The sequence below is a fragment of the Ambystoma mexicanum genome, chromosome 1p, assembly GCF_040938575.1.
Source record: "Ambystoma mexicanum isolate Mex_15411 chromosome 1p, UKY_AmexF1_1, whole genome shotgun sequence".
Lineage (NCBI taxonomy): Eukaryota > Metazoa > Chordata > Amphibia > Caudata > Ambystomatidae > Ambystoma > Ambystoma mexicanum.
Window position 1 is genome coordinate 1,341,429,568 of NC_090921.1, and position 27,261 is coordinate 1,341,456,828.

At 45.8% G+C, this 27,261-nt stretch overlaps 1 protein-coding gene across 5 annotated transcripts in view; it reads right to left on the minus strand.

Moving 5' to 3' along the window:
- Window positions 1–27,261, minus strand: part of LOC138454056 (myosin-10-like) — a 623,027-nt gene that overhangs the window by 74,969 nt on the left and 520,797 nt on the right. For all 5 annotated transcript variants that reach the window (XM_069607013.1, XM_069607016.1, XM_069607014.1 and 2 more), the window contains 4 exons: window positions 22,313–22,450; window positions 18,535–18,658; window positions 17,013–17,184; window positions 14,841–15,053 (listed from right to left, as the gene is read on the minus strand). In XM_069607013.1, the coding sequence (XP_069463114.1) occupies window positions 14,841–15,053; window positions 17,013–17,184; window positions 18,535–18,658; window positions 22,313–22,450 (647 nt within the window). The remainder of the gene's footprint in view (window positions 1–14,840; window positions 15,054–17,012; window positions 17,185–18,534; window positions 18,659–22,312; window positions 22,451–27,261) is intronic.

Below are 27,261 nucleotides of genomic sequence, written 5' to 3' on the forward strand. Positions count from 1 at the left end.
CATGGATTTTATTATATGGTGGCTATAGAAATGACTGTTGGGTTGTTTGTGGTGCTCACTTTTGGGCACACTTGAAAAACACTCACAGAAAGATTTAACATTCAGTTGCTGGTATTAGGCTACAAACTAAGGGGGTCACTGAGAGTTGGGTGGATTTTTTAAAATGAAATACTACTGAAGAAAGTTACTGCAACCGAAGGTCGTATTTCAGAAAATCCACCCTATTCAAAGTTTATTTAAAAAATACCATCTCTACCATTGGTATTGTAAAAATGTATTTTAAAAAAACATTTCAGCCACTTTCACCATCAATGCAAAGGTATAAATGGATTCTGTACAGTTGTGGCTCATACCACTACTGTACATGTGTATGCACAAAAGGGTACATTCTGATAGTTTCTGCATTACTAGGGCAAGGTGAGGAGGGCTGGGCAACCAGAGCTTCCCACTTTTTCACCCCCTGAACATGGCTCTCTGCAAAAGTTCTTTTTTCGACCTAGTGAAGGAAAGCAACCGCGCTTCCCTGCTGTACGGTAAAATAATTGGGTCCAATTTCGATTTTTATTTTGACCTCTTTAGGGTAAGGTAAAAATAGAGGGATTTTCTACAGAAAGTCCACCTAAAATACTGCCGTCTGCCAATGGTATTTGATCAAACACTGAATTAGGTCAATGAAAAATTGGTATTTTTAACCCAATACTGCCGATTTCACCATTACCACCCAACTGAATGACCCCGTAACTGTGATTGTTTTTCATTGTCATGTCCAGAACAATCTTATCTTACGTGATGAACAAAAGAGACACACGCAAATCAAGAACAGATACAGCTATATAGCTACAGAGTCACAAATACAGACACGCACACAGAAAACCTTCCTTGACAACACAAATAAATATAATATGGCCCTCTTGCTCCCTCTGCATCACTGGATCCCAGGGGGATTCCCCTGGGAGTTCCCTCTGCTTCCATGAACTGAAATATGCAGCCGCATGTCCAAATAAGTGCAACTTGGGAGCACAATAAAAGCACAGTCCGCTCAGGGTTTGTAATTCTGTGTAGTTCAAGCTCAGTCCCATATAGCCACAATTAACAGCAAGACCCAGACTATAGCTTCTTGTTGTGTTTGAGGGGCTGATTGGCAAATCAAGGTGATCTACCTTCTAAAAGTGATCCAGGGCAAAAGAAGGTGGTGAGGGCAAGGAATGGTCTTGGTGTGATCAGAAATTAAAGCGGGTGAGTGGCAAGGAATTGGTGACTGAGCAATGGGGGCAAGTAAGGGTGTGTGTGCAAGGTCAGGAAAGGGGATTGAGTTTATTGTAAAGATTGGAGGTGCATCAAAAATGTGGTGCAGGGGAAGGACACTGGAGAGTGATGGGTAAGGAAAATAGGTTAAAAGAGACAGTGTTAATAGGTCAGCAGGTTGATGGTTACCGTGGTCTGTGCCTGACCTGCCTGCCACTGTACCAGATTGTGGGACTGGCTCAACCACTTTCGTTTTTCTGACAAAGTGATGCATGCTTGCTTTATGAATATCTGCTGTTATATTTTTTGAGGTTGCTTCATCATGTGATTTGGGGCCTTGAAAACACACACATTTGTATAGAATAAGAGTATAATTATAGTGAGTTTTCAGTACAATTATAACATGTGTGTGCATTCTCAGATACATTTGCCTCACAATACAGACAGTTAATAGGGTTCCCTCTTGTAGATACATGTGTCCTTTGAAAGCCAGATTTATTGAACAGTGTACTAGTTTAGCCCTTGAATAACAACTTTGCAGAGTGTTTTGTTGTTTCTAATATTGAAGATGGCAAATGAGAAGAGGAAGACTCCCCTGCTTTCTAAATGTGGAACTAGGAAGAAAGGGCTCAAATCCTTACCTTCCACGCTTTATACATTGTGATCCTGTGCAAATCCCTATTCATCACTTTGTCTTATTTTCTTTAACTATCTGTAGAGAAGGTCTGACTCATGTGGGTTTATAATATATACTGTTACTCCATAAATCATAGTTTTAACCATTTATATAATGCGTGCTGGTAGGGAGGCAGGATGCCAAGTGAGGGTCTTATGTTGTAGGTGGGGTGGGAAGACTGGGTTCATGTGTGGATTTTGTGCTGTGGGCTCAGGAGGCAGGAAGCCAGGTATGGGCCTTTTGCTGTGCCAGCTCATGTTTTGCTCTTTCCAGAGCAAAATCAGACCCCCCCTGTTCATCAATGGCTCAGCTCTACCAATGAATTATCTAGCTTCACTGTGTCTTTACATTGGTGTGAAACTACTGATGGGATTAAATGGGATGGGAGGAGATGTAGGCTGCTGTCAAATTGCAAACTAGGACACAAGGAAACCTCAGCTCAAATCCCAGCTATCCCTTGTCACCAATGATATTATCCTTGTGAAATCATTTTACTGTGTTTAGCATGTTTCCTGGGGTCCAGGTCTTTAAGAAACCACAAACCTAACTGAAAGCTATGTTGCATAAATGGAAAGTAATGTCAATAATGTCTACTATATGTACTTGGGAATGTTTGAGGGAGAGGCTGGTGCTGGGTTTCCTTGTTCTGGAAGATGGGGGGCCCCTGTGTTGTGGCCTTTTGCCACTGCCACGTGGGACAGAAAATTATACTTGCTCCCAAGGCCAAATGTTGCCAGTCCTACCCTGCCAGACACAGAAGGTTACATTCGACAAGCAGACCAGGCAGGACATGACAGCTCCGCAAGGGCCTGAGGCAGACTCTTTTATTGCATTGTGTGTGCTTAAGTGCAGGCACAGGAAAAAAGTCCCCACCTCTCGCCCTCTACTGCCCATGATGCTACCTATAAGCGTTCTCATCCCTGGAACAATCGTTTCGATGCCTGCCCGACCACCACTCTCAACCTAGTCCTTCAATGGGTCCTCCTATGCCCACGTGTGGGGGTAGCTGCTGTGATTTTATAAGATGATTTTCCCGGCAGGGACGTCACGAGTGGGGTGCAGGGGGGTGAAACTGCTCCGGGCCTCGCGGCCACCTCTCCTAAGTGGAAGGCAGCACAGTCTCCCGTGTCCTTTATTCACACGGGGGACTGTGCTGCCCCTGCAATGATTTTGCTGTTTCTTGTGAAGCCGTTTGGCTCCCCAACAAACAGCAAAATAATGGGAGACAGCAGGGCTCAGAAGTGGGCTCTGCTGCCTCCTGTCATTCAGGTAACACATAGACATGCTGAATGACAAGTGAGGACTCCTGTCAGTCAATGTGTTCACGTTGCTCAGCGTGACCCTGCTGACTGATGGGAGAGGAGTTCTCTCTTGTCAGTCAGTGTGTTCACGTTGCTCAGCATGACCACGCTGACTGATGGGAGAGGAGTTCTCTCTTGTCAGTCAGTGTGTTCACGTTGCTCAACATAACCACGCTGACTGACAGGAGAGGAGTTCTCTCTTGTCAGTCAGTGAGTGAGTTCACGTAGCTCAGCGTGACCACGCTGACTGATGGAAGAGGAGTTCTCTCTTGTCAGTCAGTGTGTTCACATTGCTCAGCATGACCACGCTGACTGACAGGAGAGGACTCCTCGCCTGTCAGTCAGTGTGTTCATGTTGTCAGCATGATCACGCTGACTGATGGGAGAGGAGTTCTCTCTTGTCAGTCAGTGTGTTCACATTGCTCAGCATGACCACGCTGACTGACAGGAGAGGACTCCTCGCCTGTCAGTCAGTGTGTTCATGTTGTCAGCGTGATCACGCTGACTGATGGGAGAGGAGTTCTCTCTTGTCAGTCAGTGAGTGAGTTCACGTAGCTCAGCGTGACCACGCTGACTGATGGGAGAGAAGTTCTCTCTTGTCAGTCAGTGTGTTCACGTTGCTCAGCATGACCACACTGACTGACAGGAGAGGTACCCTCTCCTGTCAGTCAGTGTGTTCATGTTGTCAGCATGATCACGCTGACTGATGGGAGAGGAGTTCTCTCTTGTCAGTCAGTGTGTTTACGTTGCTCAGCATGACCACGCTGACTGACAGGAGAGGAGTTCTCTCGTCAATCAGTGTTTTCACGTTGCTCAGCATGACCACGCTGACTGACAGGAGAGGAGTTCTCTCTTGTCAGTCAGTGTGTTCACGTTGCTCAGCGTGACCACACTGACTGATGGGGGAGGAGTTCTCTCTTGTCAGTCAGTGACTGATGGGAGAGGAGTTCTCTCTTGTCAGTCAGTGACTGATGGGAGAGGAGTTCTCTCTTGTCAGTGTGTTCACGTTGCTCAGCATGACCACGCTGACTGACAGGAGAGGAGTTCTCTCGTCAATCAGTGTTTTCACGTTGCTCAGCATGACCACGCTGACTGACAGGAGAGGAGTTCTCTCTTGTCAGTCAGTGTGTTCATGTTGCTCAGCGTGACTCCTGTCAGTCAGTGTGTTCATGTTGTCAGCGTGATCATGCTGACTGACTCGAGAGGAGTTCTCTCTTGTCAGGCAGCATGTCTACGTGTCCGCTGCGTGGATGCTTTTTAAGGGTGCATGGAGGTAAGGTAAGTGTTTTTTATTTTAAATTAAAAGTGTATATGTGTATTTAAATTAAATTAGTATGTATATGTGTATGTATGAATGCATGCATGCATGTTTGTGTTTGTGTCAATGCTGTGTTTGGTTTTATGTATACATGCATGTATGGAGTTGTGTAACTGGTGGATGAATGTATGGGTGAAAGTGTTTTTTGTGAATGTGTGCAGCACCACCCCGAAATGTAGCCGCCCTGGGGGCCACTTCATTAAGGGGTGGGTTCATGGCATCAGAGTTGCACCTAGGCTAAAATGTCAGGGAGGAAAGGGGACTAACACTTCAAATGTTGGGAGAGACGCGAACATCAGAGGCTGTGAGGAAGGGGCACACTTCCTTGTGTGGGGGCACCTAACATCTTTCCCCATTTCAAATGAGAATATTCTGGTGAAGCTTCAATGTTACAAGCAGCTACCTCTTGCCTTCATTTCTGAAACGTCACACTTAAGGACTGCTGTGAGAATGAGATATCTCATGTCACCATTTCCCTTCTAATCACTCCCCTAGCATGCAAGTGCTAACCCCACATCACGATTTCAATTACCTAAAAATGTATGGATATGAATGCAGGTGCTAACAGTGAAATTACTTCTCATGGCCATGCTAATCCCTATGGTAATTCTCACCCAGTTCCTGCCCTCCCCACCCAAAACACCTCCTCACTGGAACTCTTTGAGCTAGCTTTAAACATGCCTTGCCATCAAACGGTGCCCTCAATGTGCCTACAAGTGTTTCCTCAAAGGAGTCTTCTGAGAATCATGACTTCATTGGAGTTGTAAATACGTAACTGGTGTAATACAAATGTTTTAATCAGGTCTGACTTTGGCCACTCAATTTAAAAACACCCTGTGTGTCTATCACTGAAGTTTTTTTTAAAAATAAGCATTGGCAAAGCCAACAGTTTTGGCTTGTGTGTAAGTATTGGGCATTTACCAGGCACTGCTATTAGTTGCTCAGGTACTCAAACCATTTTGCACTGGCACTATCAATCGCCAGCTAATACCAATACAGAAGTGCCTTTCCCATGCCTACACGAATGCCCAAACTGTTAGCATTGCCAGTGCTCTTTTTGCTTTACCCTTGATGCACAGGACTGTTGGGTGTCCTGACCCACGTTTAAGCTACCCTGCTACAACATTTGGTGCTGTGGGCTTAGAAAATTCAAGATGGCGGAAAACCCACATGTGCGCCGAAATCCAGGAAAGCTGCGCAGTTTGTGCGCCCACCAAAATGGTTGCCTCACTTGCCACCCACCAGTGCGAGAATGAAAGGCCGGGTTGCCATGAGGGAAATGGGTTGCCAAAGGAAAAACAGTAGCGCCGGTTAGCTTCAAAGCGCTTTAAAACCACCATTGGACTACCCGCATAGTAGTCTGAAACCATTGGGAATGGCAATGCTGATTGCCAAATGCAACCTAGAAGTGTGGGGAATTCATTTCTTAAATCCCAAAAATGAGTGCAGTACCAGTACTCACCACTATCCAAAAGCCGGCGTTTTAAAACCACTCTGTGTGTTTTTCTGAAGGCAAGCAAAATGCCTATTTCAAACCTTGCAACATGTGCAAAATATTCACTGAACACCAGCAGACATTTGGCAGAATGGAGTTTTGTGTGCCTACAAAATCTGGGAAATGAAGAGCCCAAAAACAATGCTTATAACAAAAATGCTATGGAGTCAGCAGCTTAAGCCTAACTGCAACTGGATTTAAAACCACCAAAATCGAAAATGTTAAATTAAATGAGTGACCTATGTTTGGTGTCACATGCCTTTGTAACTGTTGAAATGTCATAGTTTTGCACTTAGAATCAGCATTCTAGCTGCACGTGTAAAATTACAAGTTATTTTAAAAGCAACAAAAAGTTAGCTGAAGGTCTGGCTTAAGGAACTTGATTTTGCCTAGCAACGGATCCCATCAGCAGTGAAACTTGAGTCACCACTGTGTTCCCAGGCCAACCTTCCTTTTGCTGCCCAGGCTAAGGATATGCCATCTATCTGATAATTGAATTATCTGTGCTCTGCAAGAGAGTGAACAAAGCCCTCTTCACTCAGGCAAAGGTTTTTATTACCGCAGTCGTAAATTGTAGCTTCCTCTTGGCAGGAGCTGGGAGGAGCACTGCCTGTGAGAAGCAAGCTGGCTTGGCAGAAACTGGAAAGACTGGTTTCTGTACCATGTGACCTGAAAAGACACACCCCTGCAGCAAGGATATGGTTTTATAAAAAGATGAATAACTCATAGAGCGGACATGTGAAAATTTTATAAATGATACCATAATTCTTGTGATTTTTCTGCCCACAGTTTAAGACGTGGTAGGAACCGGTGGTATGTTCGGGGAGGTTTTAGCGGAAAAGTGGATATTACTCTAAATGTGTGCATGTTAAAAATCTGAAACTTCATCAGTTAATGTCCCTACCCCCTGCACACATGTATGTAAAGTTGGGTCCATGTCGGAAATTGAAAAAGCAGTTAAAAAGTGAAATATGTGCCAGTTCTGAATGCAAGCTCCCAGGAAGAGCAGAGTTTGAACAGGGGATACCTCCTGTGATGCATGATGGGTGCACATGATTTTAAAACAATATGTACCTCTGCAAATATGTATTGTTTCAAATCTAGATTTGTGTGTAAGTTGACAGGAGGAGTGGACTTTCTGCAGGCTGTAAAATGACATCAATCTGACTCACAGTTCAGTTTGCCAATCAAGCGGAGGAATGGAAGTTTGACCAATTAGAAGCTGAGAGAGAGGTAGGGTCAGTGATGCTAGAACACACCCACATTCTAAACACATAAAAGCAGACAGACAGGACAGATAGGGACTTTCCAAATCCATTTGCAGCGGGACGCTCTGCCGGAAAAATCCATACTTACCTCCATCAACCTCCAGAAAGCCAAACTAGAGACTTCAATCTATCCAGAACTAAGAGACCAGACCAGAGGGAGAAAGTAGTGCTGTGCCCAGAGAGTGACCAGAGCCCAGTCTAAAACCCTGACCAGATCCATGGCGAGGCCCATTTCACTCAAGAATATAGAGTGAGTACCCAGCAGAACTGTGTAGAACCAATCTCTTAGTTTAAATTCATCTAATTCAATCTATTTAACCTAAGTAGAACTGCCTCCTAGCTGTCACCTGTCATTCTAGCTGCAAAAATTTGTCACTTGTCATTTTGAAAAAGTGTGCGTTTAAAATTTACAAAACCAAAAACGACCTTTACTAAATTACTCATATCTCCGCAACCGTTTGGGCTAGAGACTTGCAATAACTTTCATTTGGAAGCTGAGATCCCAGGCTTTTCTAGGACCCCAAAACGGTAGAGATAGTCCTTGCGGTTCCTTTGTAATAGCGCTCGGCGCATCCGCGAATTTTACCGCGATTTGCAATTTCTTCACATGTAAAAACTGCTGCTGTTTGCTTTCCATTGGTCAGAAATTCGTTTAACCTGCTAACTATCCCTGCATCATTGCTAGTGTGAGCCTGGACTAATATTAACTAGATACCACTCACCCTGAACCTCTATAAGGGAATTAAAAGCAAATTTAGCATATTTCTCATTCATTGCCAGCACATATCCAAGCATTGCCTGTGTTTTCAAAACTCCTATCTGTTTTCTGTAAGCTTGCTGGGATTGAACTGAATCACATTTGATTGCATTTCTGAGAACTGTGTGTTTCCTTCCATTTCCTTGCCTTGCATCAAGGGGGGGAGGGAATTGCCAGAGAAAAGTGATTACATTGTTTTGTTGAAATCATATTTAGTATTTCTATACTGCATTTCCTTCATTCAACCTTGCATCCATTTGAACTCTATAAAGCATTTTGTACCACCTTCTTCTTTTGTTCCTATTTACCAGTGTGCTATTCAATTATTAATTTATTATAAAGCGTGATATATATATCTATTTTAAATTATCAAATAAACCTTTTAAACTGCAAAACAGAACTACTTCTTGGCTCAGTGGGGTCAGGGGGATTCCAAGAGAGGGGTGTTATATAGGGGTAGTCATCCAGAACGCATGAACTGGACCTAAAGATATATCAATAAGGGTTTTCATTCAGTATTATAGACTAGGCGTTGACTTCGCTGTAGTGCTGAATTGAATCCTCTTACAGGACTATGCATCAAGGTTAAAGCAAACATACTACTTGGCTAAATTGGCCCACATTGAATGTAGGCCACTCTAGCCAGTAATAACACTTATGGTACACTGTCAGCCTGGATATACTTTCTGTGGCATACCATTTTTACTGGCTGGGGGTCCGTACATGGTAATAATGGCATATATTGATGCAGCCTGCATCGACATAATTAGAACAACCAGCATGAATATATTTCTATACTAGCATATCTCGCGTGGAAAGGCAGCATGAAATGTATTGGAAAATGTTCCAATGCACTATTTGTGATTTGCAACTATTGGGAATTTCCATGTGCTTCCATACAAAACCAATTGCAAACTGTATGGCTTTCTACCCAATTTGGCAAAGAAAGTGCTGTAAAATGCATACTTTTAACCCAATGTTTCAAACACTTTCTTGGGAATGAAAACCCCCCTTAAGCAACCCTTGTTTGGTTTGGGCTCCCTCACTGTGCTCTGTTGATCCTGCCTAATTGGCACAAACATTTAAGCCTCTTAAGGTCAGAAATGTACCAGCCTCCACTGTACATCATTTGTCACTGTGTATGATGTGTTTTTTAATGCGCACACAGGGGCAGGGTGCTCCTTAATGATATGATAAGGCATTTATAACGTGCCTGTACACAAGTGTTTCTAGGCGCGACAAGGCAAGGAGGGAGAAACAAAAGAGTAGGACAAAACACAGATCTTACTAGGCATTGTGTCATTCAGATCGCGCAAGAGCAGGGAAGTGGGAGGGGAGAAGTGCCGAGGGTGGGGTAGGATGCAGAAGTGCAGGAACAAAGGAGAAACAAGAGTGCAGCCAACGGGTGGCAAGTGTGGGTACTCATAAGTGCACCCAATGGGTGGAGAATAAGTGCAAGAGAGGGACTGTAGGGTTACAGATACAGACCACAAGTGCAGGGGAGCCAAGAGGCAGTGCAGGATTACAACAGGACAGGCAGGGACCTGGGCCCAAATTCAGAGCTTGACCAGGTGACCAGTGCATGGATCAGGTAAGTGATCAGCAAGGGAGAGGAAGAGAGAAGGCAGAAGCAAAGAGACAGGTCTTGAAGTGCTTCCGGAACCGGAGATGGTTCTCCTCAAGTTTCAGCGAGGCAGGGAGGCTGTTTCCAGAGGAAGGCCCCAGCCGAAGAAATAGATCTGCCCTCAAATCTTTGCTTGGAAAAGTGACTGGCCCTCAGAGAGTTGGAGGTGGCGCAGTGGAGAGCTCTTGCCATTTTATATATATTTATTCATATGATAAAAAAGTTAGTCTGGCATGAACCTTTCTTCAGTAGAGAAATCTAACTTTGCTGTAGTTGATTTGGAGTTGTAGTAATAAACCATATTTGGGATCCTGCACACAAACTCCAGGGTAGATTTCTCGAGTCTCCTGTTTGCGGATGTGCCGCCGGTGGCCGAGTGCAAAAAATTGTAAGGGGGACTCACCAAATTATACCTGTATAAAACAAGCACTGGCAAAGCTAAAAGGTCGGTCTGGTTTCCAAAGTACAGTGGGAGCTAATGAAAACAACGCCACCATCAGCATTTTCAAAAACAGACCTATTGGCTTTGCATCTGCTTGTTTTATGATTCCTACTTCTGGATCTGGATTTTTAGATCACTAAAGGGCAGCTGCGTGATGAGGAGAAGACAATTTGTGATGTCTGTATTCCTGCCTATGTTATGCCAAAGGTTCTTACACCGCGCACTGTTGCCACCTGCGTGGTTTCTTGGTGCTCCTCTGTATCTTTCAGCGTGTATGTTTGTGTGTATCTCTCAATAGCAAATCCTGTGTGGTCGCTTTACGAGATGCAGGTGAGAATTGAATCCACATCCCCCCAGCTTAGGAGGCCATCTCCATGTCCATTAGGCCACTGCCAGTTAATTGAACAAGCAAACATGGGCAGAGAGACACACTGGGCACATTCACTGATGTTCCAAGAAATGAGGGGGGGGGGGTCATTACAAGTGTTTAAGAAAAAGCTGGAGCTTTGCACACCAGAGCTGAACAGAAATACAGAAACCTCCCTTCTTCCACACCTAAGAACTGTCTGCATGACTTAGCCCCACTTTATGATCAGCGTTGCATGCATGGTTACTGTTTCTCCCCCAAAAACTCAATTACACTGACCACTCTGCAAGAGGTTGAATGTGAAAGGCCAGATGTTAGACTAGCAGTGGCTCTCTATGGCTTGCCAGATCAGCATGGGACTATGCAAAGCAGAGAAGGCAAGCCTATATGCACCAGAATGCATTGCACTACTACCAGTAAATACTTAAACTAATCCAGGAGTCTTATTAAAGCAAGTTTTTGATGTTGTGCACATGCCTTAAGGGTAGACAATAATCCTTTCTCTCCGTAGAAGAATTGCACTATAACATGTGTTTCCTCTCTGTGAAAACCCAATATAAACCCTACACGTTCTGCTACATTACCAAACTCTCTGTTCACTCTGTAGTCTTATTTGCGTTTTCATTTCCCTGACCAGCCCCTACCAGGCACACTTCCGACATCAGCCCGCATTCATTTATGTAACAATGAATCCCTGTGTGTAGATACTGCAGCTTTCATTCTGTAAATCATGTTAAATTTTCACACAGGGTAGATCACAAAGTGTAAATCAGAGAAAGTTGAACCGGTGGCCAATGGCGTAATAGCATACATGGCCACCCTAACTTTTTTTTGTTGTTGAAATATTGCCATAAATTCCACTTTGCACAAGCTTGTTCAGTACAACAGAATGATGAGAAACGCCAAACTGCTGTGACAAAAGGGATGCATGTTACGCCCCAAAGCCTAGCGACATCAATCCCGTTCAACAGTACAGAGAGTCATTCACAATAATGCACTCTTACATGCAACAGCGCAAAGTTATCACACGCAAGTAAAATGCACAGTGGAAAGAAAGATTGCCCGGGAGCTAATACACACACACAAATGTGCATGCACAATTAATGGATAGTGTTGTCAGTTGTGTCCTGCCAACTATCAGAAGATGGTGCCTGTGAAAAATACTACTTGTTCACGGAGGCGTTGCTAGGGGAGGTCTAAAGGGGCTGTATCCCCTGGTCTTTTGGTTGTAGCCCCGTGAGTTGTTCATATAGAATGATCTAATTAAAGGCAGTCCCTGCATCACAGTGCAGCTGATCATTATGGAGCCGCAGGCTCATTGTTGCAGTCTTTAACCTCACAACTCTCTCAATTTACCCATCTGCACTAGCTTCTATAAAATGGCCACCACCATTGCAGAGGTGTCACTGTGATGCACACTTTCTGCATCATGGGTCAGATGATGGACACCAAGCACCGTCTGTGTACCCCTGCAACCTCTCCATCTAGACCTAAATAAAGGGGCAGATGCAGAAGACTTCCCACCCGCTTTTCTCCACGCAGAGCTGCCTGGATATTCTCCTGCAGACATTTTGCATTGGAAAGGGCACAGCACCCCGATCACTCACACATAGTAGAAGGTTTGCATCGTCACTTTGTTGGTTTTACCTGCAAAAGAAGCTGAGGAGGCAACGGCCACAGAAGAAAGGAATGTTTAGACTCAGGGTGAGGTCAGTAATATGAGTGATATGAGTTATGCTTGAGCTATGACGCCTACACTTACATATATTGCTAGTCCCGCGCATGCAATTTTCATCACTCTCACATGGTGAAATCACCTTTACTTTCGACTTTTAAAGATGCTCAGCACGTGGCGTTTTCTAATGTGCTCCAATTCCTAGGTGCTGAACAAGGGCAGATGCCATTTGCATGTTTGGCTTTACGCCTGCGTGAAAATGTACTGTAGGCGTAAAACCACATGCTTTTCCGAGACGGAGGAGGACAGCAAACCTGCCCTCCTAGGACTCCGAACGGCTCCAAAATGACTAGGGCCGAAAAATGAAAGCGTGAAAGGCATTTTAAGCTTCCACTTTAGAAACAATGACCCCCCCCTAACGGTGCTGCCCAGGAGTTCTACTTTTGGATGGAGGATGTTGAAAATGCAAGCAGGGTCATTTCAGAAAAAGTGTTAACTGCATGCAGGGGGCTGCACCGTTAGCACTTGCCTGGTGTCGGGTCCAGTGCTGGTCATTGGGCCGGCTCTCGGTGGATCCAAGATTCGGCACCAGATCTGGAGCCGGATCTCGGGATCCGCCCAGAGTCAGCCGCTCAAGCCCTTGAACCGCGCTGGAATAATTAAAACTTTTTTTAAAAGCGCCCACAACGGCAGCATTGCCTTTTCCCGCAACTTTGGCACTGGTGTGTAATGCGCAATGCTCGCTACATGTACAACTGATTCCTTTGAGTTGTCCATGTAGCGAGCATTGTGCATCACACACCAGTGCCAACGCCGGCGGTAAAAGGCAATGCTGCCGTCGCGGGCTGGGCTTTTTTTTTTTACGTATTCCAGCATTGCTCGATGTCCAATACGAGCCCCGCCCCTCCAGACCACGCTCCCTCGGGCACCGGCCCCCCTAAACTCCTCCCCCACCCAGCCTTAGTGTTGTCGGATCCCCCACCACATTTTTTCCATTTCCACCACTGATCACCCATGCCTGTAATTTTCAACTTTTACAAAAAGGAGTGTAAAAGTAAAGAGAATAAAAGGAGAAATCACTTTCATTCTTTACTTTTAATCTCAGTTTTGTAAACATAAAATGTAAATACATCCTGATTTGCTTTGCAGACGTCATATGCAATGGATTCCTAAGGAAGCGATGTGCTTTTAGCAGGTGCTAAAAACACGAGGATCCCTTGGGAACCCATCCCTTTTAAGCTTGGATGAAAATGTCATACAGGTGCAGTAGCAAATTCCCTTTGAAGTCGGATGTGGAATGCACAACGGAAATGCAAATACCGTTTCGTGCTCCTTCTCGGCCTCCAAATCTCGGGAGCATAGCTCAGCGGAAAGGTGCTTGCCTTGGAAACAAGACGACACGGAGCAACACAGGTTCGATCCCCGGGTCCGCGCTTTGAAACCTCTGGGTATTAAGCGTGTTATAAATAACCTATCATTTCATAAATCGCTGTTGCATGCTCTGGAGTGTAGAAATTAGACGCAAAGGGCTAATGTCTTTATTTTACACCTTAATTTTGCAATCAATGGCTTAAAAAATGAGCCTGAAAGCCTCTTAGAGGGAGTCTTGTAAGTTGTCCAATGGGTTCCTCAAATGAATACTACTGCCCAGTGGATGGGTAGTCAATTGTACTGCCCAGTGGGGTTGGTTCTCTTCTGCCTGACAAGGATCATACTGCATGGTGGTTCCTGTCCTGAATGGTGGTGTTCATGGAGGGGTTAAATTATGTTGCTAGACGGGCCACACCAATACAGTCTCATGTGAGGAGGTGTCCTTTTTATATTGCTTGATGGCAGCCATGTGAATAGGGGCTCGTAGGGCAGTGAACCATACCGCTATCCGGTGATTCCCATATTAGGGGTCATTCCTTTATTGCATGACAGGGGCCACAGAGCAGTTTATAGTTATGCTGCCTAATGGGGAAGGCATCATACTCTTACTGCCTTTGAGGGCAGGGAGGGCAGACTCTACAGTCCAATGCGGAAAGAGGTCATGGGACAGTTGAATGTATTGGCTATGCCAATGCTTGTTCTCTTCCAATCTAGTCCAATATCTGCAGTAAGGTTTGGGAATAAGTTGCATTGGCGGTACAGGTCTTTTGCAGCACAGAGCCTTGCAAATCCTAGAATTAACCTAGGTGGGCAGTGTGGGAACCCGGCATCAGTTGGTATAGTGTGGGACATGTACCCTTTTGTGAGGCACATTAGCAAGGGTAAGGCACACACCAAGACCTCTACCCGTTTTCCCAGTTTCCTGCAGGAAAACTGCCAGCACATCTGCCCACGTCTTAATTTTGATGCAGGTGGAAAGGCTTGCATCCCCACTGTTGTAAAAAGCAGGCAGAATCCACAGGGATACATAGTGATGAAGACCACCGGGTACGTTCAGTGCAGATGGCATTACATGGGCCGGGGGTTAGAAGGGGTTGCGCAGTGCCCCTGGAGATTGCAGTGTGGGAAGGAGTCGAGAGAGCAAACAACATCAATTCAGGATTCCTAGTGTGGAAAGAATAATATGGGAGCCCTGGCATGGTTAATTTAAAAGAAAGAACATATCATTCTATGTGGATACACGTAACCACTAAGAAAGTCCTGCAGAGTCTCGCAGACACCTTGATCCCACTGTCACCCACCTGAGCTCCTGCTGTGTGGCCGTGGAGTCCAGTGTGTCCTCCAGCTCGGTCTTCAGGGCCTCTAGCTCCTCGCCCAAATCTCGCCGCTGCTTCTCCGCCTTGCCTCGGAGCGCCTTCTCAGACTCGAGATCCTCCTGTAGTTCGGCCAGCTGGGCCTGCAGCTCGCGCAGCGATTTAAGCAGCCCATTCTTCTGAGACGCTTCGCTATCCACCCTGAAGAAGATAGTGGCATGAAACACGTGTTTAAGTCAGGGTTAAGTCCATTTTGTGGAAAGAAATTAAAAAACGACCACGCTTAATAAACGACATCATGACATCCATAGAGAAATGCTACATCTCAACAACCTAGACTGCCTTAGAATTAGGCACCTGTTGCTGCTTTGAACGCAAATATCTCACACAGAACTGTTTGCGTGTGTGCCTTTTTTATTCTGCCCCCATGGCCCGTCTCTCACTCCGCCCCTGGTTCTTTCCCAATGGTTTGGATTTTCTTGCTTAGTTTCTGGCTTCTTGTGCCATTTCCCCTGTATAGGGACCGTGCGATGTGGGGTCTCTTTGAATTTAATATACACTTGCACCCAGGAGATGCAATCTTCTTGCATCATGAATCTGCAATTTTTATAAGAACTTGCTTGGCATTCACACAGCTGACGCTCACTCAGGCAGAACCACAAGTATTGGAGGGGAGCGGGCATGTCTGGCAGACCGGTCTGGGGTTCAGCTTCCTTAAATATAAGAAAGGGCAACTGTGTGCCTATTGTACTTGCTGGTGTCATTTACATAGCGCCTTTTACCATTACTAAAGTCTCAATGCGCTGGTGGTGGGAACGCCCTCGCGGACTGACATCCAGAATGTTGGAGGTCACCGAGTAGGATTAGAATGTGTGTGCGCGTTTGCCCAAATAAGGCTTGGCAGGGCTGGTCAGGTTCAGGCAGAAAGCCACCCATGGGGTCAGGCATGTGGATGGGTGCTGAGAGGAGTCAGGAGATGGCGTGGGTGCTAGAGACTCGATATGTGCCCAACGTGCCTGAATTTGTCATAGGTCTTCGCTGCATACTGAGGTCAAGGGTGTTAGGCGTAGTCTGGTGTAAGTAGGCTTACAAACATTAAGTGTCCAGCTAGCCTGAATGTTGTCCTAGGTCGTAGCTGCATTCTACTCTGAGTGGAAGGATAGCCATGCCTGCGGCATATATAAGTGATACATTTATATGTACCAACAGCCCCGATGGAGCTTATATTTGGGAATTATCACATGGGTGGGCATCAGTCAAAAACACTCAATATAGCATGTGATGGCACAAAGGGCAAGTCTGTAGAGAAGAAAGACTTGCCTTCAGAGATGCGCCTTTGTACTTGTCATGCTTCCGTAACACAAACTTCTAAGTCTCTAGTGCAGTCTCCACAACTGCAGTCCTGGTGACTCCAAAATGTACTGGATGTTGGGGCATTGTGAGAAGGGAGGAGTCCCAGGACTAACAACATTGGTGGGAGATCTTCCCTAACCCTGCAGTCAATTTATGGGAATGAGGGGGGCTGAGAGTTGGAGCGATGGCAGGTCAGAAAAGCACATTTAGTAAACTAAGGACACAATGTTGACCAGTAAGTGCCGTATTTAAGGGTTACCAGTCATTTGGTCGAAAACCAAAGGATAGAATGCCATTTGATCGACAGTCAAATAGTCGATTTTTTTTTTTATTTTTTATAGGGGGGGGTGCCACCCACCCCCCATTTTCTTTATTAAAAATATTTTTTAACCAACCAAAACTAAAAAATATATATAAATAAATAAATAAATAAATAATTCTACCTTTTTTTTTCCAACCAGTTAACTGTCGACCAAATGGTCATTCGATCTTTTATTTTCGACAAGTTGACTGGACACCGTATTTAAGCTATCATTGCCAGTGAGCCAATCACTGCACTAAAAGATAACTATTTTAATCATGGCGTAGTCGTTACCATAGAGACTGATGTTCCTGGAATTTACAAGCCATGGGCTCATCACTGGGTATTTCTCTTCATTATCATTATTAATAACATAAAGCGCTCCTCTGCGACCAACCTTCGAGATTGTAGGGGCAGCATTGTACCGAAACGCCTGCTGTACAATTCTAACACCAAACTACGCCAATGCGGCCTGCCCATCGCTATGCCCCACCCCCGGATCTCACCTGGCAAGGGCCGCCTGCAGCTCCTCCTCTTTACGGGCTAGCAGCTGCTTCAGCTCCTCAATCTGCTGCTGCAGCTCCAGCAGCTGGTCTTGGAGGTCGGTGGTCTCACCATCCAGCTTGCGTTTCACTTTCTCCATCTCCTGACGACCTTTTTCCTCTTTTTTCAGACGGTCTGAAATGGTAGGCGATGTCGTCAGGGCAGGAAGAAGAGGCAGTGGAGCAGCGCGGGACATGAGGCGGGATTAGAGCTTGCCACACACTACACAACTGCTGGCATGAGGCCAAGATTCAAATTGTCTTTTTAGCAATAATGCAACCATTTGCAATACAATATCTGAGCGATAATATAGATAATCACCAGGAATATATATATATATTTTTAACTGACATTATAGTGACAGTTTGTCCACCCACCCCCAATTTCTTTTCCCCTGTCACAGCATCCAGATAGTTTTGGGGTTTCTGGCTCTCAAACACCATGACTAACCAAGCATGTTAACTACCCATCAATGGGGAGCTTCGTGCAGGGTAAAACATTGTGTAATGTTCGAGTGTCTTTGGCTGACAGTCACATTTACAGTGACATTTGGGGGAAAGTGATTAGCTCATCTTGGCAAAGTTGGGGAAAGTGGGATTTCAAAACCTAGGGCCTCATTACGACCGTGGCGGTCCGGAAATAACGGTGGCGGTAAACCCGCCGCCACCGTTGTTTCCGGACCGCCTGATCCCGACCCCTGCAGGCGGGAGGTGATGTTCCCGCCAGGTCTGACCTGGCGGGTTTAACACCGCCCGCCTGCAGGCGGACGAGGAAACACCGGCAGCATTACAAGATGCTGCCGGTGTTTCCATGATCCCGATTCCCATTGAGTCCCATAGGACTCAATGGGAATGGGGATTTACACCATTCCGCCTCCGTGATTCCCGGAAAACCGGGGTTGTGATGCCCCGGTAATTCCGGGAATCACGGAGGCGGAATGGTAATACGAGTCCGGCGTTAACCAGGCGGTTTTACCGCCTCGGTTAACGCCGGACTCGTAATGAGGCCCCTAGTCTCCAAATTCTAAAGCTGACAATATAGTTACCATAGCAATCAAGACTGTGTGTGCCTTTCCGTGCCTAAGCTGTATCCCCTTGCCCATACCCGTTCCATCCCCTCGCTCTGTCCCCAAGTAACGTTCTACCCATCTTATTGAATCCATATAATTGCGCCATGTTACCGAGTCCCCCGCTATGCCGCACTTCGTTGCTTTAAACTAGCTGCGCGCTGTAAAAAGCCCGCAACATGCATATGCAGGTACTAGATCACATCTGTGTCATGGGTCACTGGCTGCAGCAGCCACAGACAAAGCCATGTCGTTGCCACTACGGTCCAAGCATCTCCGAGGCACAAGGGCAACACTTTGCAGTTCTACCCACCAACCAATGCCCTGCCCAGAGTAACAGAGAAAAAGAGTCTCTCTGTGGTAGGCAGTGTTTATCCGCACCGTCAGCAATGCACCACAATGTGGCTCTGGAGCCTCACCTTCCATGTCAGCAATGACCGCCTCATACTTGTTGCGGAGTTTGTTCAGGCTCTTCACCTTCTCCTCTTCCTCGGTCATGTGTGACGTGAAGTCTGAGATACGGTCTTCCATCAGTTTCTTCTCCTGTGTAGAGAGAGGGTCCGGGCAAGGGGTTGATATTACATGCAAGGAAAGATGTTGGCCACATCCCCATCACCATGCAGGCAGGCAACTGGCTACAAGGCCTATTTCCCAAACCAGACCCACAACGACCGTCAGACGCGGACTTCATTATAAGGAATTCAGAAGCGGCCTGTGACTCAACAAGGCTCATAGGGTTCATCATCATCATCATGTTTATTTTGGAAATGTACAAAGCTTTCCATAAAAACAGAAAAAATATGAAATAAAATACATAACAGTATAGATGCCAAAAAAAATGTTTTTAAAAAGGAAGAACATATCAGTATCATATCAAATAATACAACCATACAAAACCACATTTCATAACATATTCCCAAGCAGACGCTATCTCATATAAAGCGCTGAGGTAGGATAAAAGGGTCCAGCCAACGCTTGGAGAATCAACCCATAGTATAAAATTCAGTGCGGGTCGATAGTGCACAAAACCCAGTTCGCGCAGCAATGGGCATAACAGAGAGCCTCTCACATTCTCATATGCCCAACAGAAAAGTAACAGATGGGCGAGATCCTCAAGTGGGGCATCACACAGAGGACAAGACTGATTACTATTCTCCCCTGACCAAGAAGCCACTACTGCCCTTAACAGAATAAAGTCAAGCCTTGCCCTTGTTACAATAACTCGGTCAGCTGGTGACTCAGCCCACAGTAAAGCTTTCTGTTTAGCAGGGGACATAATGGTCAACAGCGTCCTGTTCTTATGTTTTAACAGCGCCAAACTTTCTCTCATTAACCCTACATGATCACAAAAGTGGATGGTCAACATTCTTATCTCCCCATACGATATAACATATAGAGGTGGATAAAAAGGTGTAAAATTATTTTCCAGCATTGCTTTCTTAACAGGACTCAGCTATGGGACCTTTCCACCAATGTCTTTAGTAACCATGAAATTAATTCACTCTTGGGTGAGGACCACTTTTTCATTGCCCCATAACCAGAGCCAGTGGAGAACAGGAATCAAAGAGATCACATCCCTGATTAATTTACAGCCCAGTTCCAAATGTACCCAGAAATTCGAAGCAGAGGCTGGCAGGCCCAAAATACTTTAAAAACATTGGTTCTCCACTACTTGGAGGGAATTGGTATTCGATTATCCCCATAGATCCATCCCAAATCTGGCAACAGAAGCCAGTTTACCGTTGTACAATTTTAAGAGCAGGTCAATTGGTTTGGCTCTAAACATGCCAATCGACCTGGAAACGCCTTCCATAGCCTGCTTAAACTGTGCTGTCAGTTTGCTCACATGCAAAATGGGCCAAAATTAAATGAGAGCCTGACCCCCAGATAGTCGAAGTTATCGACCCTAGGAATCAGAGCACACTGCCATGGCCTTGACCTTCACCATGTCACTCCCTCTACGGCAGGCCATCACTGCCGACTTCGTTGCATTAACCACCAAACCCAAACTGTCAATTAATCAAGCGTAATCGAGAATACGTTACTGCAAGGCCATCGGGGTACACACCATTAAAATTGTATGTGCGTACACCAAGACCGGTAAGGGCGGGCAACCCATCCCCGGGACATTGGGTGAAGAGCTCAGTAGATAATTTTATAGGCCATTAACAATCAGACAGAAGAGCAGAGGGCGAGGGCACAGCCTTGGCAAACCCCTACTCCACTTTAAATGAACCCATACATCTCCCATTGGCTCCACTCCTGACACAAGCCTGTGTAGAGTCATGCAATTGTGCCACCAGATTCCAAGCACGGTCCATAGCTTGGCTCGATTGACATTGTCAAAGGCCGTGCTCAGATCCATAAATGCCAGATAGATTGGGTTCCTCCCTTACATAAATTGAGTGAGAAATTACCATGTAGAGATTAGGAGACTGCTCAGCCGTGCCCAAACCCAGCGGAAATCCCAGCTGCACCAGCGAGAGTGCTGCACTATCCACAGCCCACTCCTTAAGCCTTGCCAAAATTGCACGGCCAAACATTTTGAAAAGAGAATCCATTCATGAATTGGGCCTATATGAGGCTGGCACATCCCGCGACCCCTTTTTATATATTGGTAGATGGTTGCGCTGAACCATGAGGCGGGTACAGCTACCCCCTGCACTGATGGCATTAAATCTCTGGGTCAGAACCGGGGGCCCACATATCCGCAGCCATTCCAAACAGATCTGCCGGTACATTATCAGCCAATGGCTTTCGTTACTTCCACAACTGAAAAAAGAATCCCTGGAGCAAGACCCCCCTCCTCCAAATTTCCTATCCACTTCCCAATGCCAAAAATGATCCTCCCAGGCCGGATCAGATGCGTTGGCGACCAAAGTCTTCTGATTACATTTCTAGAATGGGCCATAGTTCGCAATTTCCCCAGAAGAGTTTAACGTCATTACCCTGGAATGCTCTGACCCATGTACCCCATGTATCTGCTTCAATAAAAAAATGTCCTCTAGCCAAAGCCTTTGTAAAAAGAGACTTGGACAAATAATATAGTATTTAGAAGCCAGGGGATCTGTCAGTACTAGAAGTAAGCACCCCTTGGCCCTGGTACATTCATTGCCAAACCATCCGGCCCTTGGTGCGGCTTGCCTGCTACCCGGGTAAACACCAATGACAGATTTTGCAATAATGACCCGAACTGCATTTAAATAATATTCGGCTCCACGGCCCCCCGACCGTATGAGCTCTGATTCGTTTGGGCGCGATTTAACAGCCTTCCTCAGTAGCTCCACCCTCCTATCATTATTCCAGAGTTTATCAAGACATGGCAGTAATTCAACCCCAGATCTAGTGCCCATGCTGCCAAACCACACAGAGGTGATCATGCCCAATATCATACCATTAAACTCTAAATGCCCAGTCCCAGGCCGGATAGACTTCACTGCCCAAGCTCAGTATGCGCAGCCCTTATAGACCAATCCTGAGCTGGAAGGGACATTGCCCAGCTCCATGCCACTTAGGCCTCAGTGCCCACACCCATGGTGGTTGCACTGCATTGCCCAGTCCCACACAGGTAGGACTTATGGTACTCCATTTTTACTGAAGAATTTTCACTGCAGATATTTTTTACTGCCTATTTTTCTAAGAAACATCATAGGTGGTTGATTTGTGTGAGCCAGCATTTTATGGGGAGAGGTGGGGAGCGAGGAGGGAGGTAAGGGGATGGGTGGAGGGGCAGTGGGTCTCTCCCCTCATTTTGTCAAAAAAGTGGCAACAGATGTGTGGTTAAAAAAATGTGGTGAAAAGTTGGTTGGTAACAACGCATGAAACTGCACATAATTGTCCCATCCAACGCAGCTCGTCCCTCATTGCAAATCCCCTGCTGGTTAGACCATATTTCTCAATCCCATAATAGGAAGGCATCCTTAGCCAGTTCCTCGCTGGTGAAGCCTCACTTCCCAGTCTCATTGCGGCTAAACTGTAGTGAATAATCCCATGTCGGTTAAACCTCTTTGCTCAAAATCTGCTTATTTTGGATATCCTTTTTAGTCAAATTTCTTGTAACGCTGCTTCCTCCTCATTGCCTATTCCAACACCAGTTAGACCACCCTGTGCAATCATGAACTGGTCAGATGTCTTTGCAGACCACCCGCTGTGCCCCAGCGCCCAAACCCACAGGGGCAGATTTCCTGCCCATCTCACCTTGCTGAGTTTGGAGTTCTGGTCCTCCAGCAAAAGGATGACCTCTTCCATCTTCTTCAGCTTCCCTTCGGTTGACACTCGTTCAAGTTGGAGCTTCTGCCGAGCTGCTTCTTCCTCCTCCAGCTGTTCCTCCAGATCCTGAGGACAAAGAATGGTTGAGAAACTTACAGCACCAGTGAAGCACTCTATGGTTTGGGGGAAGGCAGAATCTATGTTGATCGTCTCGATGATTGGGTATGTATTAGTCTACCTTAAGAACAGCTCATTCACCTGCCAGCGTCTCAACGACTTACCCAGTGATGGATTTATATACATGTCTGTCTACTTTTCTAAGTTTGATGTACCACATGTCAACATGTCCAATGTTTGATCTGCACACTTTATGTCTAGCAAGTATTCGAGCCAATACTTCTAACAAAATCATTGCACCATTTCTATGCTGTGCATCTTCATTAGGGCTGGAACCAAAGGTTTAAACAGAGTGAATGAATACTGTGACAAGAGACTAAGTTCAATGCTGGAGGCCAGCAGAGGGGACTGCGGTGAGCCTGGGGACCGGGAACCCCCACCCACTTGTGATGCAGGCACTGGAGGCGACATAAGGCAGATTTCTCCCAGCTCCCGAGCCGGACCCGGCCTCTTGTGTCTGGCAAGCCCTCTTTTACTCTAAGACTATTTGCCACCCTAAGAAATGTCAATTATAAGAATGTCCTCATCAGAGGGGGGCTTTACAGCTGCAGCAGCACTGCTTATGTTTGCATCAAAACTTGCATGGACAATGGCTGTGGTTTATTCAAGCAATGGTTAGGAGGAGAGAGGTTCCCGATAAATTGCCCATCTGGGAATGGAAGAAAAGAGCATTGATCCGATTAGGATCTGTGTTTAACTTTGTCGCATTTTCCCAGAAGCAGGATAGGTCCACTTACTATGGCAAGGATGTAAGTAGAGCTGAATGGGGAATCTATTGAGCAAGTGGATACATGTGATTATTTGGGGTTGAGGGCAAGAGATGATTGCTGATGGGCAGCCGACAGACAGATCAAGTCAATCCTTGAGGAGGTATAGTGGGTTGCCCGTGTACATGGGAGCGGGCCAGTTAAGGTGTCGATTGAGGCCTATAAGCAGCAGGCCAGGAAAGCCACCTTGTATGGGACAGAGCTATGGTGGCATGCAAACTATGGCCCACTTTCAGTAATTGGCAATAATTTCATTAAACAAGTGTTAAGTTTGCAGAAATGTGCCCCAAATGTACAAGACTATCTGGAGTTAGATCTACAGAGGCTGGATTCATTGTGCAAATCCAAACCTCTGTAATTTTGGATAAGAATTTGGTCAAAAGAGGGATCACACAAAAATAGAAAGACAGTGATTGATCTCTTGAGTCAACCAGGAGGGACTTCGCTCCCCTGGTTCCAGCATATAAGTAATGAACTTGTTGCCTGGGGCTCAACATCATCTGGTCCGAAAGGGGTATGATGAAATCTTCATCTAGGGCTTTACTGAATAAGACATTAAGGGTAAAAGCTGAATTGGAAATCCTGGGCAAAGTGAATTAAATACTAGACTCAGTGACTCCTGGGACCAGAAGGCAACCACTGGTTATGAAATATATCTGGACAATGTGCAGCCAAAATACCGGGGAGCATTGTATACCAAACTGCGCCTGGATATTCTGGCTGTGAGACAATGGACCAGCAATTGGAGTGGTGAAAGTGAGGCGTTGTGCCCAGTTTGTGGCATGATACCGGAGAGTGTCATCCACCTCATGTTTATCTGTACAGGATATATGGATTTAAGTAAAATTCCTGAAACCACTATTTCTGAATAGGCAGACTAGAACCGTCCATGAGGCTATGAAACTCTGTTGCAACTCCTCCTATAGCCTGATTACTTGCCCAGAGCATGAAGGAGGAGGATTGCCAACATTTAGAAACACCAAATAAGGTTGCCTACAACCCCCTAGATGCTATATTAGCATAGGCAGGTCTGATTTATGGCTAGTGTTGAAGTAATGAAGGTGCTGATAAATATAGCAAATATGCCCCAGGTGAGGTCACTGTGAACTATTTGCATCTCAAGCATGAAGCACTTTATCAATCAGGATGTGTGTTGCATTGTTTTGCAGAGACTAGTTTTGGACTAACTGTATGTGCCCTTATGGAATTCCCTGATATTGTATTACTGGAGACTTGTCCCTATAGTCTTTGCACTGCAAGCCTGAAGCACTTTTCTGAACATGATTGATATAGACTTGCACGAATAGGTTCTGTAATGTATGCGAAATGTTTTCAAGATTTTAATGTGCATAGTGATTGCCTGTGCTTTTATGGTATTTATTACTGAAATAAAGGTGATTGATTGAATACCCGTGGCTTTACATTGCAATAGAAGTCTGAGATGTTATGTTGAGTGATGCAATGCACTTTGCCTGATTTGAAATTAGACTTCTAGTGGATTTTTATTTAAGTATTAAGAGGCCAACTGTGCAAGATTAACTCCTATCTAACACTAGAACACCTGATCACCCATAAATGCTCACAAATTACCGGTTTCTTGGTGTGTACCCTATGATTCTAAATATTTAATACAAAGTAGGTTTAATTTCTGGAATCCTCTTTCTCCTCTAAACCCTTTTTACCCATTCCCCAAAGCTTGTATATGTAAGCAACACATATTTGGGGCTATTTTGTCCTTGCCGTGGCAGCCTACTTCTCAAGACCTAGCCAATCACGCCTTGCATTATACTTAGGATGGCCTAAGCACCTCTTGAACCCCTAATACATCCACATGTCCTTATTACATTCTTTCCATTCACGTGCTCTTTTAATTTCTCTTCCTAACCATTCTTTCCCATCTCCACTTATTTTCATTTTCCTACAGCAGACTAAGGTCTTGGGATCCTGGTGCAGGGAAACGACTCACCCTAAAGCTTGAACAAGGATAGTTGCTTCAAGACCACTCCAGTGGTGATTCGGGGCTTTATAACATTTCAATAATTAATTTCCATGATTGCAACACAGAGAAATGGAAGGGTGGAATGAGACGTTCATCGACATACCACCGCATACATTCGTGCGCCAAACCATTCAACTAGGGACGCTTAGTTCATTCAGAGTCACATGTTCATGTGCAGCGCTTGCAGTCTGACACAGGAGGCTGTGCACATACCAGAACACTCAAAAGGTCTTACCGAATGGTAGTTGGGCAGCGACAACAAAACTTCTGAACAGCAACAGGAATAAAAGCCACTCACACACTAGTTCCAAAATGGGGGAGCCGCAGGGCGGTCCGCCAGTGAATAACGGTCCCCTGGGGATTCTGTAGGTTGGGTTGCTAGCACCTAATCCTGAGGCACACACAATCAGCAATCGCAGCAGATTCGTCTTGAGCAGGTGCCTGTCCCGGACCCAATCCCTCAGGGAGATAAAAAGGAAGCCGGGCCAATGGGGAGTGTTGGAGTTAGAAGTAGGCAGAGAGGGATGCAGGTTAGAGCATGACAGTACTGCAAGAAGAGGGAGCCGAGGTAAGAGAGTGGAGAGGAGGAGGGCACAGGGAAGGTCAACCCTAAGGTGGGAGAGTAAAAGGTAAGAGCATACATTAGGGGAGATGAACAAAGAAGATGGAAAATAGTAAAGGGGGCAGAAGGAAAGGGCTGGAGGGAGAGAAACAGACACAGTGGAAAAGAGAAAGCGAACCAGAAGGGGCAAACAAGAAGACAGGGACAACCTGGTGGAGCGACGATAAGGAATAGAGAGAATGCAGAAAAGAGAGACACAAAAGGCAGGAGAGATGAGCAAACGGGTGGAATTAGGGAAGCGTTGGGGACGAGGGACCTGACAAAGGTAATACAGTGGGGGAGAGGCCGAGGGCCCGCCCTTAATACCTGCACTTTGTCATTAGGTGGGGAAGCTACGACCCCTTGCATCCTAGATTTATAGCGCTGCCTGACACCTGACCCTACCAAAGGAGGCAGGATTCCCTGGTAGGAGATCCAAGGTGCACAAAGCCAAACCATGATGGCATCAACAACAGGGACGATCAACACAACCACAATCAAGACAGACCCAACCAACAGCAAAGAAAGGAGTGTGCGATGCTAAAATCACAAGTTGTTTGTTTCCTCTAAGGGAGCAGACCCAACCAGAGGGAAAAGAGAAACGGGCTAAGGTTCACAGACCTATTGAAAACTGGGATCGTTTTTTTGTATCTGTGAGAGGGTCATGACTTTGCCCCGGTCACTAGGTTCCAGTACCTATTCAGAGCTGGGGTGGGCCCCATTTCAATGCATAGTACGATCCCAACCAACCCTAGGGTCAGGGTGCTCTGGGAGTGTTGTGTGGGGACAGCTGCAGTCTCAGGGCCTTTTGACACCATGAATGCGTACTGTTTAATTGGTGCCTCACTCTCTATGCCATTACCTGTCAGCCTCGATCCTGGGGAGGTCTCTTTTTCTATTCTTGCAGGGAATACGATGACCAGCATGCCCAAACCCTTCAGAAACCCACTATGGATCAAAGGTCCCAGGAAACAGAAACCAATAATAAAAAACAGGAACCACAAGTACCACAATGCCTCTGGGGCCAAATGACAAGACCTGGTCTGGAACAGGAGAAATTAACTGTTTTGCAAAATGAGAACGGACCGGGCTTTCCCCTTGTGGAGGGCGTAGCAGGTGAAGGAGAATGGGAGGAAGCTTTTGGAGTGCTTTGAGAGAGGGGATGTAAGGTGCCAAGAGGGGGGTGGGGGTACCAATTTGGATGTATGTGAGTGACTGGATGGAGTTTTGGAGGGCGAGTAGGAAGGATGGAGGAGGCTGGGGGAGGTGAGAGGAAGAAGGAGAGAGGAGTTGAGTAGAGGTGGGGGGGTGTTGGTGAAGAGGGAGGCCAGAAGGGAGTTGGCGGACAGAGAGGAAATGGGTGAGACAGAGATAAATAGGAGAAATGTGTTGA